The sequence below is a fragment of the Electrophorus electricus genome, chromosome 20 (genome assembly GCF_041902795.1).
Source record: "Electrophorus electricus isolate QZ-2024a chromosome 20, ASM4190279v1, whole genome shotgun sequence".
Classification (NCBI taxonomy): Eukaryota; Metazoa; Chordata; class Actinopteri; order Gymnotiformes; family Gymnotidae; genus Electrophorus; species Electrophorus electricus.
The window spans coordinates 19,454,959-19,474,783 of record NC_137516.1 but is presented as its reverse complement, the minus strand read 5'-3'; the positions used below and the strand labels follow the sequence as shown (position 1 = coordinate 19,474,783).

The 19,825-nt window shown below is 47.4% G+C and overlaps 2 protein-coding genes across 12 annotated transcripts in view; one reads left to right on the top strand and one right to left on the bottom strand.

The window, feature by feature from the left end:
• The first annotated feature begins 54 nt into the window (after positions 1 to 54).
• On the top strand, positions 55 to 12,883 carry ccdc24 (coiled-coil domain containing 24). Of its 8 annotated transcripts, none has more exons than XM_081703644.1 (11): positions 55 to 192; positions 491 to 574; positions 721 to 760; positions 890 to 1,080; positions 2,093 to 2,262; positions 4,955 to 5,059; positions 6,083 to 6,157; positions 7,717 to 7,771; positions 10,507 to 10,570; positions 11,209 to 11,320; positions 11,525 to 12,883. In XM_081703644.1, the coding sequence occupies exons 4-11, from the start codon at positions 934 to 936 to the stop codon at positions 12,066 to 12,068; spliced, it is 1,272 nt and encodes a 423-aa protein (XP_081559770.1). In that variant the 5' UTR covers positions 55 to 192; positions 491 to 574; positions 721 to 760; positions 890 to 933; the 3' UTR covers positions 12,069 to 12,883. The 8 variants fall into 8 exon arrangements, 7 of the variants coding, with proteins under 7 accessions (XP_081559770.1, XP_081559773.1, XP_081559768.1 ...); XM_081703645.1 differs by having other exon boundaries at positions 154 to 388; XM_081703647.1 differs by lacking the exon at positions 721 to 760.
• A 2,178-nt stretch (positions 12,884 to 15,061) lies between these two features.
• Positions 15,062 to 19,825, bottom strand: part of slc6a9 (solute carrier family 6 member 9) — a 36,080-nt gene continuing 31,316 nt past the window's right edge. For all 4 annotated transcript variants that reach the window (XM_035536314.2, XM_035536312.2, XM_081703641.1 and 1 more), the window contains 9 exons: positions 19,024 to 19,156; positions 18,777 to 18,911; positions 18,540 to 18,643; positions 17,655 to 17,892; positions 17,397 to 17,531; positions 17,144 to 17,243; positions 16,958 to 17,058; positions 16,622 to 16,792; positions 15,062 to 16,296 (listed from right to left, as the gene is read on the bottom strand). In XM_035536314.2, the coding sequence (XP_035392207.1) occupies positions 16,090 to 16,296; positions 16,622 to 16,792; positions 16,958 to 17,058; positions 17,144 to 17,243; positions 17,397 to 17,531; positions 17,655 to 17,892; positions 18,540 to 18,643; positions 18,777 to 18,911; positions 19,024 to 19,156 (1,324 nt within the window). In that variant the 3' untranslated portion in view covers positions 15,062 to 16,089. The remainder of the gene's footprint in view (positions 16,297 to 16,621; positions 16,793 to 16,957; positions 17,059 to 17,143; positions 17,244 to 17,396; positions 17,532 to 17,654; positions 17,893 to 18,539; positions 18,644 to 18,776; positions 18,912 to 19,023; positions 19,157 to 19,825) is intronic.

Sequence of the window (19,825 nt, the reverse complement as noted above, 5' to 3'; positions counted from 1 at the left end):
TCACTTAAGCCTCAAACCCACAGCGCGACACAAACGTTCACCGGCCGTTCGCGTTTACGGTAACACGGCAGGTTTCCGCGTGCAAACTAAACCGTTGCATTGTAGGAGACTTTCTGCGCGCTCTCGCAAGTCCGCGGGGAGGCGCGCGGCTCTCGTGCCGCTCAGTGTTACGTTTCATTGCGCACGTGACGGGTGAGTACCGGACTGTTGATGGGCAGAATACGACAGAGTACGACAGAGTCGGTGCTATTGACTATTGACCAAGTCTAATTATATGTAAATGTTGTGAATGCTTTGATAAAGTTAACCCTTTTTAAATGATTGTAATCAAACTTAGTTCCGGTATAGGTATATATAACTAAAATTAGTTTTTAAAAGACAGTTCAAGGTAACAAACTATACTGGCTAATAATGACTTCATAAATGTTTTCAAACCCGCTCATTTTACGCCATGATTCATTATTTTATTCATTTTTTCTCCTTTGATTAGAGCATGTAGCAGGTAATCTCGCGATTCTTCCGTCCTAGCAACAGCACTGTTTACACTAGATACGGGACGCGACGAGGATATTCGGTAAGATAAAGGCAGCACATCTTTTATAATGCACAGACAAACTTAATGAACCTAAGCGTTTTATGATGCGTTTTATGATGCACCAAGAATAGTTTTAACTATCCACCTTGTCAGTGGAAACTCTTTGTGTACTTCTGATGCTACAGATGAGGTTGCAGTGGTGAGGTCACCTAACTGTAGACACAGGCAGGTCTTACACATGCTTCTCTCTCTCAAGTGATTTTGGATCATTTTTAGCAGTACCGTGACCTGTATAATTCAGCTTTTGAACGATGATTTTGACTGGTTGTGTTTCTTCCTGATGTTCTTATTCAGTGTGGCCAGAATGGTTTCAAGTCACTGATACGGATGTCTGCTTGATGTCGGAGATGCTACATGGGGATTTTCCAGACCAGCAGTCTGTGTGGAACTTAGTCAAGGAATTTGTACCTGATTCCGAGTTTCCTGAGATTCGGACTGTACTTGGAAATGCGCTTGTAGATATGTACACAGAGATCTATTCTGAGGTAAAGGAGGCAGTAACTTACATTAGGAACTGACACACACACACACACACACACACACACACACACACACACAACTGAATAGCTAGTTTTAGATGTAGACCTCTTACATCTTTCAAAAGATCTTAGCACTCTGAAAAACATTTCACCTGCAACTCTTTTAAGTTACTTAGTAGGTTTTTGGCATATGATTTAACCAAAAGAAACAGAAATTAAACATACTGGCTATGGTTACAAATCTTTATTTATATTCTAAAGCACTCTATCCCAGTGTGACATTATAAAAACACCTAGAAATGGTCCCTGGACTTGTGCCATGGCTGAACTAGCAGGCCTGTGTTACTGTTTACATTTGAACGGTGTGCTTGGAACTGCTGAGCCCAGCCAAACTAAACCTAAAGCCATTCATGCATGAGCATTAAGAAGCTGTGCTTTTGTGTCAGATAAAGTCTGTGGTTTGGCATGAATATGCTGACTGTCTCGCCATATCACACCTTCAAACTTTAAATCCTAACCAAAACCTTTTTAAATCATAGTGTATTCTCGCAACTCAACCAACAATGTTTGGCTTGAACATTACACACGGTGTCTTTTCACAGTCAATCAAAGAACACAGCTCACTAACAGTAGTAAAAAACAAAGTTGTGTTCTGCAAAACCTCAGACATAAAATTGGCTATTTACCCAACTATTTATCATTGATTTACCCAACTATTTAGCCATCTATTTATTATCTATTTATCTATCTACTTATCCATCTATTTACCCGACTATCCATCTATTTATCCATCTATTTATCATCTATTTACACATCTACTTATCCACGCCCAACCTCCATCTAACCACCCCCACTTCAGTTTGACCACTCCCAACATTTTCCCTCTTATATATAATATTTTTCCCCCATGTCATCGGATTGGCAGTGTGATGAAAATTTTCCTGGTCCCTCAGTACTCTGTGCTTCTTTCATTTTGTTGGGGAGGAATTTACCACACACGTGTGTTACTTCACTGCAGGTGCAGATGTGGGAGCAGATCTGGCGAGAGGCACAGCGCTCCAGGCACGGCAGGGGGAACATGAGCCCCCACTTCCCTCTGCCTGACCCCCCTGCTGTCAAGAACCTGCTGCGGGCGGAGCTCCAGCTGCTCCTGCTCACCCTGCGGGACCAATCGGTGCGGCTGGGCAAGTAAGACCACGCCTCGTGGGACGCCAGCCCTGCACAGCAGGGAAGAGACACCAGGGGGCACCAGGCTGCCTGACTGGGAAGGGGCGGGGCCTCTCTGCTGTCTCCTCAGTTGGGTTTGGTTCACAAATGCAGGCTCTGATAAATGTGTTGACCTCACAGGGCTCCCTGACGAAGGGGCCAAAGGCCGAGACCCCAGTTTGTCAAACACGGACCTGTGCCCTGTAGGAAGGGGGCTGTGGCCTTAAATCATTTAGTTTTTGTGGTGCGAAGAAAAGATCCCAGGCCAGAGCGGCATGGGAGCTGTGAAATCTCAGCTCAGCCATTAGTAATTGTACAGAATCTTTCTTCAACTTTGTTTAGCACTTTTTCAAGTAGCACTGTGTTAGTCCTCTAATTTGTGGCATTTTCTGATCAGTTTTGTTGTCTAGATACCTCAGTGGGAGAAGGTGCCTTGTTGTCTGCTGGGCTTTGGACTCTGTTCACCTTAACATCATATCCAGATCAACACTTAACTCTTTTTAAAGGAAGTTATTTACAGGTGCTAATGAGACCCAAAGTGGGGTGGTATCCACATAAAGGGAAGATGGTGGAAAGAATGCAGCTCTTCCTTCTGGACAGTTAGTGTGTTACTCTGAGGGTTGTGTTACGCGACGGTTGTTCACTGACAGATCTTAAAATGTAGGTGTAAATTGACGTGACCTAACAGCTAAGATTAAATGGCTGCCCTCCCGGACATGGGTAAAGGCTATCCAGTGTAGCTTAGTCTAAAGTTGGATGTGATTCCCCACGTGGTCATTCAATGCTATACTAAACAGGCTGGGACCCTCATTGTTGGGAGGAAGTGCACGCGAAATTCGAACGCTCACGAAACGTTCTAAAGCGTCATCAGTGGTCTCGTTCATACGCTGCTGAAATAAACCATCCGACTCGAGACCAACGAATGCCCAGCGCGCGATAAAACCCCGTTTTGTAGCGCTGTTTGTTTATCGCTGCGTTTTGTCCTTGGTCGGACCTCTCTGTCTTTGATCGTATCATTAGGGCTCGGGCTGTTAGTCAGCCGAAATGCCTTCGGATGGAAACGTGGATGCGTGCCCACTGGTTCGCTCCAGGCTCGAGGGGTTTCCCGGCAGGAAACCGTTACCTCTGTGCAGCTGCGAGCAAGGGCGGCAAAGCCTTTTGAAAATGCACTGATTTACAAGAACCAACCGGCAGATTTCTCTCCCTCTTCAGCGCGGACTTCCCTCCCCTCGTGTGTGGTCCGCCTTCGTTCTTTGTGCGCATGATTTGTTAGGGTGAGGGCGGTGGAGTCGCACCTGCCGGCCTGGTGCAAAATGCCTATTGAGTGAGGGCTCTCGCGCGGGCGTGTGAACTGCAAGCGGCGCGAGAGCCTCCAGCTGAAAGAACTCCGTAAATCTCTGCAGAAGAGTGAACAGTGCGGAACGGGAACTCGCATAAAGCTGTGTGCACAACGGATGTCACACAGAGGCCGAGACGTGTGAATAGATCCTTATTTAACACGGATGCATGCCCTAGAAAAGCAGTGATATCAACCAAGCAAAAAGATTTAGTTCTTTTTTTTCCTTCAACGTCACAGTCCTTTTCCGCCTGAGAGCAGCTGAACTATTTTATGATCACTGCTTGTGCTACAATGAACCTTCTGATCCCTCACTAAGCAAAACAAAAACGTGCCCATCATTGCAGAGCTTGGGCTTCCCTCTTCTAGCTGGTGTATTTTACATGCTGCATCTAAAAAGGTTTTTTCCTTTTTGGCTATGTTGGTGTACTGCATTACATATTCTGGACTACAGGGGGTCTGGCAAATGCGGTCATAAAAGCATGTGGTGTGAGTAAAAGGGTTTAATGATTTATTTGTAACGCCTGCTGATATTTGTCTCTTTCAGGAGTTATATTCACATACACAGTGTTAAACCCCCAAATGATAAGGATCTGTAGCTCTTAACACTTGTCCAAATGTATAGCATGCGCGCATGTGTGTGCACACCCACACCCACACGCACTCACTCAGCCACCCAAACACACACTCACTCACCCACCCACCCACCCACCCACACACACTCACTTCTTGCAAGTTGGGAACCCTGCAGGACTATCAAAGCTGAAATATTGGCCAGTGTTGAAAGATGTAAATATTCTTGCTGTCAGAATCCATTCCTCTCTCTTTCTCTTTCTTTCTCTCTCTCTGTCTCTCTATATATTTACAATTCACAAGGAGGAACAACCAGCAATATATATCTGATCATAACATTTGGCAATTGTTCATAGCTCTTGTGAGATCTAGGATTTCAGATTTTCTAAGTACTACGAGGGGTTTGAACTACAGTGGTGTTGTTTTAATACTGTCTGTACTGTGGTGGAGAGAGCTACACGGTGTGAATAAGTGTGTGACATTTTATACACAGGAGCGTGACACAAGTGTGTAGAAAAAAAGGCAGAATTTTATTGAGACAAAATAAGAAAGCTGTTATAGGTAAGGAAGGAAAGAGTAAATACAGTCATATCGTTCAGAAAGCAGCTAGGCACGTCCGTGACAGGCAGCAGTGTGACGTGCTGGAGACGGGCACCTGTGGGCAACTGGGCACCCGTGGGAGATTGTGAACAGGTGAACAGAGTGTGCTAATGAGCAGGTGGGAGCTGGGGCGCTGACCTTAACTGCTGTGTGTTTGTGTTGCAGGGATGAAGGTGAGGTCATGTGTGGGTATAGTGCCCGGGTGGTGAACTATGCCCTCAATGACAGTGTCCAAGGGAGTTGGAGGAGCCCAGACAACACACACACCAGGTTAGGCCTGCACATGTTGTTTTTATGTTGTTTTCATGAGATTATTTATTTTTCTTGTAACCTCAAGATTTCTCGAGAGCACAACTTATTTTGTACATGATGTCAAAATGCATAATTAGGCATATGTCCACATATGCACATCACAGATGAGTGCATACACGTCTACTTTAATCAGACTGACACAAGAGGAAACTCACTGTGACAAACGCACACGCGTGCACTCGTACAATGTTCCCAGTGAACAGGAATACAAGGAATGTCCTTTTCTCTCTGTACTGCACTAACCATGGTTTTCTTGTCACTTATTATGTTATAGAGATTTATGGTAGATTGTCCAGTATAAAACTAAATCTATTGTTGAAACCCTACAGACTTCCAGGCTTCCTGCTTCCCACCTCCACATTTCCAGAGTCTGGCATTGCTGCCATTTTGAAGTTTAGGTCTTCCAAATTCCACCAACTGCTGAAAATAATTTAGTTTGTTTATAGCATAATCATTTTAACTAAATCAAATGGATATAACAACATATAGCTGACACTTTTATCCAAAGTGACTTACAATTATGACTCAACACAACTTGAGGGTTAAGGCTCTTGCTCAGGGGCCCAACAGTGGCAACTTGAACCAGCAACCTTCTAATTACTAGTCAAGTATGTTAACCACTGAGACACCACTGCCTACAATAAGTGGTAATCTCTAGAAAGCAGAAAACAGTAAAGCACATGGTCGCAAAAACTACCTTTTGATACCTGGTCTTATTATTATTATTATTATTTTATATATATATGTTATTGTTGAATAAAATAACAAAAACTTAAACTGACACGTGCCATTAACCTACTGAGTGCCAGAGTGTGTGCTTTGTGGAAGGATTTCTGAACTTGAGCTTCAGAGGCTGTAATGAGCAGGTGTGTGTGTGTGTGTGTGTGTGTGTGTGTGTGTGTGTGTGTGTGTGTGTGTGTGTGTGTGTGTGTGTGTGTGCGCGTGTGCATGCGCATGCTCTTTTATGTATTTTCACTCCAGCTGTGCAGATGAAATCCGAGCCTTGAAGCACAAACTGAATGTTACCCACATTGACGAGGTTGTGACCCATCTCCGGTTAGTACTGCAGCTTCCTTAGCTCAGCCGTCTGGAAAAGTCACGCGGGTATTATTATGATACGGTGATACTGACATAAAAATATGAACTAACATTTAACTGTATATAGTAAAAAAAAATATATCCTTCAACTGTAACTATTAAATGTAATTTTTAAAACCTTAAACCAATTTATTTCATAACCTTAAACACACACACACACACACACACACACACACACACTGAACCCTCCTGACATTACCTCAGAGCCTCATGCTGTTTCATCCTCTGTGGTGTGTTCTTGACTGTGATGTGGGTGTTGGGGAATGTCTCGGCATCATCTCAGAATGTCAGCGGCCGCGGTGCACTCCTTCTCTCCTCCACAGGATGTTTAAAGACGAGCGAGTGTTTCCCTCCCAGCTCCAGGGCCTACGCCTTCCCCACTAGTCGTGTCTGGACCTACTGCTGCTTACAGCTGTGTGTGTGTGAGTGTGTCAGGGCTGTGGAAGTCCCTGAGACCCCTGTCATCCAAACTGATCATCCATTATCCAGTCAAGAAAATGATAGGATGTCTAACTGACATCTCTGCCCCAAGAATGAAAGGTCCATGTCTGCTGTTAACTCTTAGTCTTATTCAGTCATATTTTGCTTAACTAGCCATTCCCTGCACAACACGTTATGGAGGATGTTGACCAGACCGTTATTTTGTGGTTGGACGTCACCTCACCCTGTCCAGAATGTGGAACTAGGCTAGCCTCGCACAGCAGGCCAGGGTGGGTTCTGGGTCCCAGGGGTCAAGGATGTCAGAGGTCAGGACCCTGATCTAGAGCCAGACCAGCAGCCAGCATGCTGCCCCTTGTGGATCCACTGAGCCATACTCCCTTCCATGCTTTTGTTTTTCTTCTCTACCTCTCTACTTCTCTCTGTCTGTCTCTCTCACTCTCCCTATCTCTCCCCAGGATCTGAAGCCCAGCTCCTGTGGGTTTCTGCTAGATCTGGGGCGGTTGGGGGTGTGTGTGGGTGGCTGTGTGCCAGGAGGACAGGGTGGGGAGACCCAGAGTGAACAGGCCAGTCTGAACAAAAACCCCCATTGTGAGCAAATGGATAACAGACGCCAGCATATGTAGGATTCTTGGCCCCTAAAAAAGTAAAGTGAGTTGCACGCCTCCAGTGGTTACGTAACAGAGCAGAAGTGGGTTGTTCTTTCCCGCTGAGCTTAAGGAACGTCTCAGAGGGACCTTTTCTCTCGTAACCCTGCTGCTCATTATGACAGTCCAAACAAGCCCCAGGCGTCATGTGCCGGGTCTTGTCTGAGGATATTTGGAGACTGTGTTTGGGTAGCGCGCACTGCCCAGCTGGAGAGAGTCTTGCAGAAAACCAGAATGCCAGTAAGTAGCTCCAGCAGGGGCTGAGCACTGTGACGACCAGATAAACACGAAACACACGAAACACTGGTCTTGCCACTGCTGTCGCTGTTCTTTATGTAACACAACATAACACTGACACAAGAAGATCGTTTAAAGAGACCAGTTCCTTCAATCCCAAAGCTGTTTTTAAGTGTATTTTGTATTGGTGGACAGGTCAGTCCTTACTGAGGAGTGTGAGGCCTTGAAGAAGGACGTCCAGATCCTGCAGGTAGGAGGTCACTGTCCCTGCCTTGCTCTGAACTTTTTGTCATATTAAGAGCTCCAGCACAATTTGCAGTTACCTGGTGGCATCACAATCGTGGGCAGCCTCTGGTTCCCTAGGTGGGGGTTTAGGGTAAGTGCCAGCGTCACCCTCACATGGGCACTGGCGTCAGGAGCTCTATGCCTCCATGTGGGAGGGACGATCTCCTCAAGCTTGAGGAGGTTCCTGGAGACAGGTGCATGGTGGCCAGTGTCAGAACATCAGCATGAGTACGCCAGTGGAGTAAGACAGGAGTGCACACGAGTAGGCCAGTGTGGTAAGACAGGAGTGCACACGAGTAGGTAAGTGTGGTAAGACAGGAGTGCACACGAGTAGGCCAGTGTAGTAAGACAGGAGTGCACACGAGTAGGTAAGTGTGGTAAGACAGGAGTGCACACGAGTAGGTAAGTGTGGTAAGACAGGAGTGCACACGAGTAGGCCAGTGGAGTAAGACAGGAGTGCACACAAGTAGGTAAGTGTGGTAAGACAGGAGTGCACACGAGTAGGCCAGCGTAGTAAGACAGGAGTGCACACGAGTAGGCCAGTGTAGTAAGACAGGAGTGCACACGAGTAGGTAAGTGTGGTAAGACAGGAGTGCACACGAGTAGGCCAGCATAGTAAGACAGGAGTACACACGAGTAGGCCAGTGTAGTAAGACAGGAGTGCACACGAGTAGGCCAGTGTGGTAAGACAGGAGTGCACACGAGTAGGCCAGTGTGGTAAGACAGGAGTGCACACGAGTAGGCCAGTGTGGTAAGACAGGAGTGCACACGAGTAGGTAAGTGTGGTAAGACAGGAGTGCACACGAGTAGGCCAGCATAGTAAGACAGGAGTACACACGAGTAGGCCAGTGTAGTAAGACAGGAGTGCATACGAGTAGGCCAGTGTGGTAAGACAGGAGTGCACACGAGTAGGCCAGTGTGGTAAGACAGGAGTGCACACGAGTAGGCCAGTGTGGTAAGACAGGAGTGCACACGAGTAGGTAAGTGTGGTAAGACAGGAGTGCACACGAGTAGGCCAGTGTGGTAAGACAGGAGTGCACACGAGTAGGCCAGTGTGGTAAGACAGGAGTGCACACGAGTAGGTAAGTGTGGTAAGACAGGAGTGCACACGAGTAGGCCAGCGTAGTAAGACAGGAGTTCACACGAGTAGGTAAGTGTGGTAAGACAGGAGTGCACACGAGTAGGCCAGCGTAGTAAGACAGGAGTGCACACGAGTAGGCCAGCGTAGTAAGACAGGAGTGCACACGAGTAGGCCAGTGTGGTAAGACAGGAGTGCACACGAGTAGGCCAGCGTAGTAAGACAGGAGTTCACACGAGTAGGTAAGTGTGGTAAGACAGGAGTGCACACGAGTAGGCCAGCGTAGTAAGACAGGAGTGCACACGAGTAGGCTAGCGTAGTAAGACAGGAGTGCACACGAGTAGGCCAGTGTGGTAAGACAGGAGTGCACACGAGTAGGCCAGCGTAGTAAGACAGGAGTTCACACGAGTAGGCCAGCGTAGTAAGACAGGAGTGCACACGAGTAGGTAAGTGTGGTAAGACAGGAGTGCACACGAGTAGGCCAGCGTAGTAAGACAGGAGTGCACACGAGTAGGCCAGCGTAGTAAGACAGGAGTGCACTTGTTTATGGAATAGGTTGGTATGGTTTGCAGTGTACTGATTTGAGTCCTAATTTGCGTGAGACTCATGCCATGTGTACTGACTAGCATGTGAGATGAGTTGTTCTCTCACTGCTTATCTTTGCTGGCCATGAAAAATGACACCCTCCCCCACCAGATGTGGAGCATCCCAGTGCCAAGCAGCTAAGGAATTTAACACACACGTCTCCTCTTCATACACAGCACAGCAAGTACAGTGGCTACAGTTATCTAATACACCCAATGTAAAAATAGCAGGTTTTATTTCTCACAGTTAACGAGGAATAGAGAGCCTAGTTCTAAAACGTCCTCCATACACTCGCATATATACATATGGTTTATTTTAAGAAAAAGATGAAAGATGTTTATTTTAAGAACATGGGGAGATAGGGGAGAGGTCAAAAGAAAGCTAAAAAATGAAAGAGACAAAATGAAAAGGGTAGAAAAACAGCAAAACAGCGAGAGGGAGAAAGAAAAGAGGGGGAGAGAAGAAGAATGAAAGAGAAGAAGAATCGAAAAGAGAGAAAGAGAGAGACGGGTTCTGGTTTTCCTCTGTGCTCCATTACTCACCCTGCGCGCTTGGGTTTCAACCCCCCAGCAGAGCCACAGGCGGAGCAGATGCGCTCGTGTTTCACATGGGTGACGGGCTCTCACCTGCAGCCTGAGCTGACACCAGGATGATGCTTAGATGCTGATTACACCTCAGACACAGGAAACGCTGTGTTGCCATCAGCCAAATTACACATTCACTAATGACAAGGCCTGCGAGGCTGGGCTGTGCCCATCAGGCTAGACCTCGTATAGCAGAGCGTTTATAACAAACCTGTGGTAAACATTGACTAGTGAAGTAAGACACTGTCAGAAAATGGCCAGTTTTTGTGGAGCTGTGTGTAATATGGAACCTTATACTTATAACATATAACATTTTTTAAAACATTGATTGTTCATTGGACTTTTGAATGTTTTGCTAGACTTCATAGAGATGTGTCACAGCACCAAGTATTTTAACATAGTAATCGTAGTTCCCTGTGTAATTTGTTTTCTGTTTGTGTGTGTGTTTTTCAGGAGAGTGTGGAGTTGGAATATCAGAGGCAGGCTGGTCCTGAATTAGTGGAGCCAACCTTAACAGGTCAGTTAGTACCTACAGAATCCTCTCACCTTGACATCCTCCTGTTCGTTCAGTTTGGTTTTCTTTATGTCTGTAGTTGTGAGTTGTTGTGAAACTTTGGTAGGTTCAGTTGCTTGCTTGCATAGCCTCTGCTCTGCGGGCTTTTCCACCTCCAAACCGAGCGCCATCCTTGGCCATTAGCACCAGTCTATTAAAAGTCTTTAAGTATATCCAGATGTGCTGTTGGCTGACATGCGTAATTGTGTTTGACTGCCATCTAGTGGTTCGGCGCTAAATGTATATCCACTTTTGCCACCTTTCTGTACCCACAGGAATCACATAGTGTGACATTTGTTGTAAAAAGTGGTCTATAAATAAATTTGATGTTATTTGTTTGACACAGTAGCATGTAAATGCAGTGCACAAACAGTTGTGTGTTTAGTGAACACTGTCCTGGCTTTGGAAAGTTAAAGCACTTTGGTCTGCTTTGTAAACAAAACGTCTGCACAGAAGCAGGGGCCCCTGTCGCTCTGCTCTAAAGATGAATTATGAACACATCCAGCAGACAGGTGACTCCGCTGGGACGGTGGGAGGTGGGAGTGGGCTCACGATTAGAGGAGGTGCCCTAGCTCTTTGCTAGTGCTGATGTCTCCTTGTAGAGCTGAGGGAGGAGAGGCGGGTCATCCAGAGGGACCTGCAGGCACTGAGGTTGACGGACAAGGCCTCCTGCTCAGATATGCCCAATCCCTGCGTCCCTCCAGCCCCTACCAGGTCTGCACATGTGAATCTGCTCCGCCCAGTTACATGTGACTCTCAATCAGCAGATACTGTACCACCATCCATTTTTGTTGTTTGTAGTGCAACTCCTACAGGTTTAATTAAACCACAGCTTTATTAGGTTGAGAGAATATTTACAAAATTTTGGCAGCAGTGCTGACTGAATCAGTATTTGTACTAATACTGTGGTTACTCCAGGGACTCAATGCTGGCCACTGTGACTGCAAGTGACCCACAGATGAAGATCTCGCTGGCTCTCCCGAGGACAGACTGTCCCGGTACCAACCCCTCTCCTCCAGCTAGCTCCCGCCAGCCAGGCCTGTCAGGCCAACCCTGGGACAGACCTGCCTCTAAGGTCCTGGCTCCCGAACCGGCCCGGCGCCTAGACTCGGATCAGTCCGGCCTGAGCCACTGCATGTTCACTGTTCCTGCTGCAGAGTGTCCTACACTGCCACACAGCACCTCTGGGTCTTCTGTGAGGTCTTCCCACCACAGCGTCGTGCCCAGAGAGAAACGCTGTGCGGAGCGTCCTGTGGGCACCATGAGCTCCATACCACACCTTGCCGTGGGCTCAGACCTTGGGCAGCCGCACCGGTCCATGCAGCCTGGCCCAGATGCAAACCAACCCCTGCCACCACTGTACCCCACTCCACCTGCAGTGCAGAGAATGGCCAGCAGAGGTCAGCAGGCAAGCAGGCGCATGCGGTTCCTCCAGGCAGGAAGCCTGCTTAGCCCCTCTTGAGCTTGGCTGAGAGAGGAAGGCATCTCTGTAGCCCCCAGCAGAGGCATGAGTGGGCAGAAGTGTAGACGTGGCTCCGTAAACAATACTGGAGGTGCTTTTATGAGTGGTTAGAGTGGTTACAGACGGAGGACTTGGAGATGGAATACTGGTCAGTTTACTTCACATTCTCATGGACGCTCCTTACCTTTTGAATCTAACTTTGCCTTGAAGCCAGTTGTTTACACCCTTATTAAATGTATTTGATTGGTATAAGGATGAGACAGAAACTGATCTTTAAAATAAACTTTATTTTTTAACCATTTGATATTGAACAGTTTAAGATACACAGCTGACATAACTAAGACTTTTTTTTTTTTTTTGGCCCTAAGGTTCAAAGACATGGTTAGATGCAGTCGAGTACAGAGCTCATTGTGCTTAACTCTCTCAGGATTTACCACAACATGAGAAGACAAATATTCATCATACAGTAGTAGACACAGACCCCTGTAAAATATGAACTCCAGTATAGCACAGGACCCGGGTGGTGGGTGATCGCTGTTCCTTTAAACATCATAAACGTGACATTGTAAAGTGCTGCACCAACATGAAAATACACGATGCTGAATTCTATTCTGAAATAAAAACTCCATGCGACTGGGGAGTGGACTTCACAGCTACTGTTCCGCCACTGTCCAGTAGGTACTTCTGCATTAATACATTAATGCAAAACAACCTCACAAAAATATGTTCAGTTCATTTTCAGTGAAAATGGAAAATGCATCAGGACAACAAAACTGTATGAGCAGGAGAGTTTTTACAGCGTGTCAGTATCTCCGCTCCGCTGGAAGATTCAAAGGGCAAAGGTCAACCCTGTAGCTTAGGTCAAGGCTTGGTTTTTTTCAATAAAATCGGCAACTAAAAATTAAACAAGTAACCCAGTGACGAGATGAGTTGCGTAATTCAGGTTTCACTCGTCCACCCGACAAGCCCCGTGTACTCCTTGGGTCTTTACAGAAACGTATCCGTCCTTTCTAACGCTAGCAGTTAATTTTCTCTCTAATAAACAATGTTATTGCTACAAGGAACTCAGGTTTATTAGTCTGGAAACACCCACCTTTTGAAATGATATCATACAGGTTTTTCATCATGACTTTAAAAACACTTGCCAGATACTGGACATGTATTTCCAAATAAACCAGTGTGCTACATGAATCAGAAATGTGTACTATGAATGTCCCAGACATTCCCAGGCATTGTGTACAGACATTTCCTAGATTACCAGAGGATACTAATACGCCACCAAACGTCATCCAGGCAGCAGTTACTAGACTGTGGTGGAGCTCGAACACTGTGTGGAGCTGAGGAACATCAGATTGATGCTGGGAACAGCCGTTCTCTGGCGTTGAAGTTTTAACCCATAGTGTTAGTTTGGCAATACCTTTGATAATGGCTGGCTTGAACGTGAATACCATGTAGTGTGACTAGAAACACACAAAAAATAAAATAATACAATTTACAGATAAAATACTGTTTTAGTACTACAAAAGCAAACCTCTCACAAAGATTCTTTTGTTAAATGACTAGTTACATATTAAAACGACATGATTTAAATCCTAAAACTAAAACCAGATGCAGAATTAGCATATCCACGACACACAGCACACACACAACACGAGCTACAAGTAAAAAGAAACCAAACAAAAACACAAGAATGTTCCCTACATACAGTATGAAATTGCCTCCCACCCATTCCCTGATCCACTAACAACGACGCAGACACCAGTTCAATTATTGATTAATACTGTTTTGTTGTTGTTTTTACATTATTGTACATCAGTGATGGAGAGGAAATGAGGTGTGGCACCAGAACCAGGCTATGCTTCTCTACCGAGACCGGAGGACTGAAAGTGCACAGATCACAACCTTTAGGAGGAGGCACAGGATTCCCAAATGCCTTCCTGGCAGAACCATGAGGCAAGCAGTACAGGACACTGAGTTTAACCCTAACCCTAACTGACCCTAGCCCTGACCCTAACTTACCCTAGCCCTGACCCTAACTGACCCTAGCCCTGACCCTAACTTACCCTAGCCCTGACCCTAACTGACCCTAGCCCTGACCCTAACTTACCCTAGCCCTGACCCTAACTGACCCTAGCCCTGACCCTAACTTACCCTAGCCCTGACCCTAACTTACCCTAGCCCTGACCCTAACTGACCCTAGCCCTGACCCTAACTTACCCTAGCCCTGACCCTAACTGACCCTAGCCCTGACCCTAACTTACCCTAGCCCTGACCCTAACTTACCCTAGCCCTGACCCTAACTGACCCTAGCCCTGACCCTAACTGACCCTAGCCCTGACCCTAACTTACCCTAGCTCTGACCCTAATTGACCCTAACCCAAGATCAGACAATATGGACAGTCCTGCAGTCGCTTAACAGCCCAGCAGACACGACTCACTGCTCAAACACCACACTGCTTAAACACCACACGCTCAGCCATGGTACACCTCTCCTGCCAGGTGTGTCTGTGCTTTAGTGGTATTTAGTCCCCTTGTCCTCCAAAACAAAACAGAAAATGGAGGGAAATGGTCAAGCCGTGGATGAGGAATGGTAAACAATACAATTATTTTTCAGGGCACGCTAGAATCTTTACAAAATAAACAAACAATCTTCCTTGTTTGCTATTTACTATGAAACTATGCATCAACAAATGCGAACAGTTCAAAGTTCTTATGAGTTACACTGACACTCTTCAGTTAGGCTCTACAAACATGTTTTTCCTTAATCAAAATGTTCTCTCCCACATTGGTCTCTCCCTCCCTCCCTCCCTCTCTCTCTCCCTCTCTCTCCATCTCTCTCCTAGACTCCTTTGCTCTCCAGTGCTTTGAGATGCACACACACACACACACACGCACACACACACACGCACGCACACACAGATTTCCCAGTGTGCTGAGGACAGATCGGGGGACAGAAGAAAGAGAAGGAAAACCAACACATGCACGCCTGCATGCACACAGACAAACACACACACACACGCCTGCACACACACACACACATGCGCACACACACACACACACACACACACACTCTGGAACGTACACACACGCCTGCACACACACACACACACACACACACTCTGGAACGCACACACACGCCTACACACACACACACACACGCCTGCATGCACACACACACATACACGCCTGCACGAGGGTGGTCTGGATTTTTTTTTGCTTGGTACCCACAAGATGCATTTCAGGTTTAAATCGACTGGTCAGTGGTAGTTTGCGCCACGTAAAACCCTTACAAAATATTTCATCCCCTCTTAGGTAAAATCAAAACGAATAAATCAGGCTATAATGAAGATATTTCTTCTAATGACTGGTGATCTCATGGCTTTAGAGGGCTGTGGGACACCCTGAGATTGGGTTTGGGACTTTAATGTGCTTTCATATGGGCTGAAGGCGAAAGTCGTCCTTTGTGCCGCGTCCTGTAGGAGAAGGACGGAAAGGTGGAGCTATGTGAAGGCACCAGGCTACGCCCAGTACAGTGTGGCTAAATAAAAACATAAATAACACATGGAAACCTTAAAAGATGCCAGGAAATGGTTATGTCAGGATATATTTACTCTAGTCAAAGAACGTTTGGTCTTCAGCCCTTAAACTGACCAGCACGCGGAGCGTCGCCCTACACACCAGTAGCCTACAACTACAGCAGACATATTTCTGGATAATTCTACACAAAAGAAAAAAAAGGAAAAACAAATAAACAAACAACAAAAACACGTATGCCACAACTGTACACTTGGTGGGTATGTGAAAAAATGCTTCCTGCACATGAACATACCTTGTTTTTTTTTACTTAAAAAATAAAAACGGCATTAAAAAATTAAAAAGGAAAAAGGTTTTGGATGACAACCGATTTCTCTAGAGGTTAGAAATAATAAAGCCCTTACAATATGTAAAGGTTCTCCAGCGAGTGTGGCCTGCTCCTCGGCCTGCGGCTGTGGGGGCGTCGCCCTGGCCCCGGACCCTGTCCCTATGCAGTGGGCGTGGGCTTGAGCGTGGAGCCATTGCTGCCCATCTCATCCTTGTGTTCTTTCTCCGCCTCCCGGCCCTCCTCCAGCTCACCTGTGGTTGGCCGCATGTCCATGCCCTCTGGCCCCGGCGAGGCGTAGCGGCCCAGCCTGTGCTCCGGCAGCGCCGGGCCCCAATCAGGATCCGGCCTCAACGCGTTCTTCAACCGCTGGGAAAGGCAGTGTGGAGAGATGGAAATCAGGGCGAGACGATTAGGGAAAATCTCCTTCGCCCTCATTTCAAAGCCTTATCGCGTGGAAGCGTTTCTTCAGGAAAAGGCTGACTTGGCAGAAACCCCGGCGTAATCTCCCCTCAGCAGCAGGCTGGACCTGATACACCTCGCGGGGACGTTTAACGCAGACCGACTCTTACACTTCAGTTTATTCAGAAACATGGAAATGACATTCTGGAGCTTGGACCACCACACAATATCCTGTGTGAATGTTTAACTTATCCAAAGCAAAGAAACGGTGTGTGTGACCGCAATGCCTCACCTCTGAGAAGGTGGAGCCCTTGGATGTGAGAATCTTAAAGATGCTGTAGATGGGAATGCAGACCACCGAGGACAAGGCCATACAGAAGCCGATGACGAGAGACCAGTCTGGGAAGACGTAGTCGTTGTAGGTGATGGGCTTGTACTGGATCACTGTGAAGATCAGGATGAACTGCAGACAGAGGAGGGCATGAAACATAAACACACACGCACACACACACACACACACACACACACATACATACACACACACACACACACACACACACACGTGTGACCTGTCTGATCTGGGGCACAGGGGTGTTTAATAGCTGTTTTGGGGTGTGGCCTCACTCACTGAGATGATGAGCGGAGAGATGAACCTCCAACAAATCCTGAAGAAGGCAGGAGGAGGGAATCCCAGCATCATCTCCACATCCTTAAAGTAGTTCCTGTGTCCTGCCAATGGGAACACAGCTTCAGTGAGGCTCCACCCACAACCCTGCCTGGATACACTGCCTAGCGTTGGCGGTGGAGGACTTACCGTAGACATACATAATACAAATGCACATGATGCAGGAAATGATGACCAAAGAGAAGCTGGCTGCATAGTTATCCATCAGCAACAGCCAGTATATTCCTGCCTGCAACCACAAGGGGGACACCCACTGTGAGTGAGTGTGTGTGTGTGTGTGTGTGTGTGTGTGTGTGTGTGTGTGTGTGTGTGTGTGTCTGTGTGTGTGCGTGTGCGTGTGTGTGTGTGTGTGAGCGTGTATGCGCGTTCACAGGCAACACACCCGTGTGGTCAGGGGCACTCCTAAGAGGAAGCCAACTATGGCCACTCCAAGAGTGATGAAGGTTTTTCTCCGAATAATCCAGTCTGTCCCGATCTCATCCACTATGGCGGTGACCAGCGTCTCCAGCAGACAGAACTGCTCAGCGGGACACACGTGGTTATGGACAACCACATTCAGAAGAGTTGAAGCAGTTTTTCCCCAGGTTGACAGTGAAAATATGAAGGTGGGCAGGGTTACATGCAAGGTGGGCGGGGTTACCTGTGTGCCCAATCCTAGCAGGATGAGCATGAAGAAGAAGAGCAGGGACCAGAGCGGTGAGATGGGTAGAAGCGTCAGGGCCTCGGGGTAGGCGACGAAGGCAAGACCCGGCCCGTGGTCTGCCACCTGGGACACATCCACCCCAAGGTGGTGCGCCATGAAGCCCAGGATGGAGAAGATGACGAAGCCAGCGTAGACGCTGGTGGCACAGTTGGTCACGCTGATGATGATGCTGTCCCTGTCACAGCCCCGGAGGGAACGGAAAGCACCATGTGAGCGCTGTGCCACGCCAGGTCACCCCGCCTCACTACCAGGCTGTGCTCAGATATGAACATCTCCATTTGTTTCTAAATCCCCTTTTCCTGTATAGTCAAGATATACATTAAACTGCAGTTATCATAACATGTCACAAGGGGGCACTGAAGAGGCTTCCTGGATAAGCCTGCTATGTGGAGCGAAGGTTAGATGTTCTGGAGTCTTCTATCTCCTTATCTCTTCTTTTGAGTACACACGACTCAGCACTTCTCACCAGCAGGCATTTACCCACATATCCACACAGCTCAGCCTTCCATCTACTGCAGTACACGCAATACCTCCCATTTAAAATGTAACCATTCTATCACTGTGGTTAGACACACACACACACACATCAAGATACATTTACTTCTCCCCTTCACCAAAACACCAATAAAAAGTTTGCACTAACATCACAGCAAAAAAGTTTGATCTAAATTCACTTTTAAGTTAACAAATCTGAGTAAGATGACTAAAGTGAACAGTCTCGAAACGGGGCACGTTCAGTACCTGAAGCTGGGCTCGTTCAGTACCTAAAACTGGGCACGTTCACATTCAGTACCTGAAACAGAGCACGTTCACGTTCAGTACCTGAAACAGTTGTTGTGGAACTTGTTGTATGATGCCATGGTGATAAGACCACCCCATGCACAACCCAGGGAGTAGAAAATCTGTGATGCAGCATCACCCCACACCTACACACACACACACACACACACACACACACACACGCGTGCGCATACATACACACACTAAGGTATAGCAGTGCAGATAGACAGTCATGTTCCAACACAGCCCTTTCCAGGTGTGTCTGTGTGGTGTGCTGACCTTGGCATCCAGGATTTTCTGCCACTGTGGTGTGAGGTAGTACTTAATCCCGCTGATAGCTCCTTCCAGTGTGATGCCTCTGACGAAGAGGATGGTGAGTACCACGTAGGGGAAGGTTGCAGTGAAGTACACCACCTGAGAGAGCCCAAAACCAAAGCAAATCAGCACGTGTGCTCACAGCATGGTTTCTGCTCACCATAGCAGTGCTGACATGGAGGAGATTCACAAACAGATGAAGCCAGCATACCTTGCCTGAGGACTTCACCCCACGGATGAGGCAGAGGAAGACTACTACCCAGGAGATGGCCAGACACCCCAGGATGGGCAGTCTCACCTCCCCAAAGTTTCCGATGCCATCAGAGACGTTCAGCACGTAGTTCCTAAGGGACAAGTGAGAAGTAAGCAAGGGAAGGAATTCACATTTAAAAGAAGTGAACGTAGAACTGGGAGATGGGGGGGGAAACTGGGAGAGGGGGGTACACTGGGATGCTGGGAAATGGGGGGACGCTGGGATACGGGGGGGATGCTGGGAGAGGGGAGATGCTGGGATACGGGGGGGGGACGCTGGGATGCTGGGAGAGGGGAGACGCTGGGATACGGGGGGGGACGCTGGGATACGGGGGGGATGCTGGGATATAGGGAGAGCGGAGACGCTGGGATACGGGGGGTGATGTTGGGATATGGGGGGGGTACGCTGGGATATGGGGGGGATGTTGGGATACGGGGGGGATGCTGGGATACGGGGGGGGACGCTGGGATACGGGGGGGGGGGACGCTGGGATGCTGGGAGATTCTGCTCAAATGTGAAACTGTCTAAAACCATCGAATATCTGAAGGCCACGGCTAATCAAAACAACCTAGACCCCACAATGAGCTTCTAAACTGATAGAAGGCAACAACAGAAAAGCCTTTCATAGTTCAGAGATAAGCACAGCTCGAGGAGCTAGGCACAAACCGTTTATAAAGTCATTCAACACACACACACACACACACACCTCCCTGTCAAAGCCTCCCATTCTGCAAGCACATTCAGAACACCGCCCCCCCCC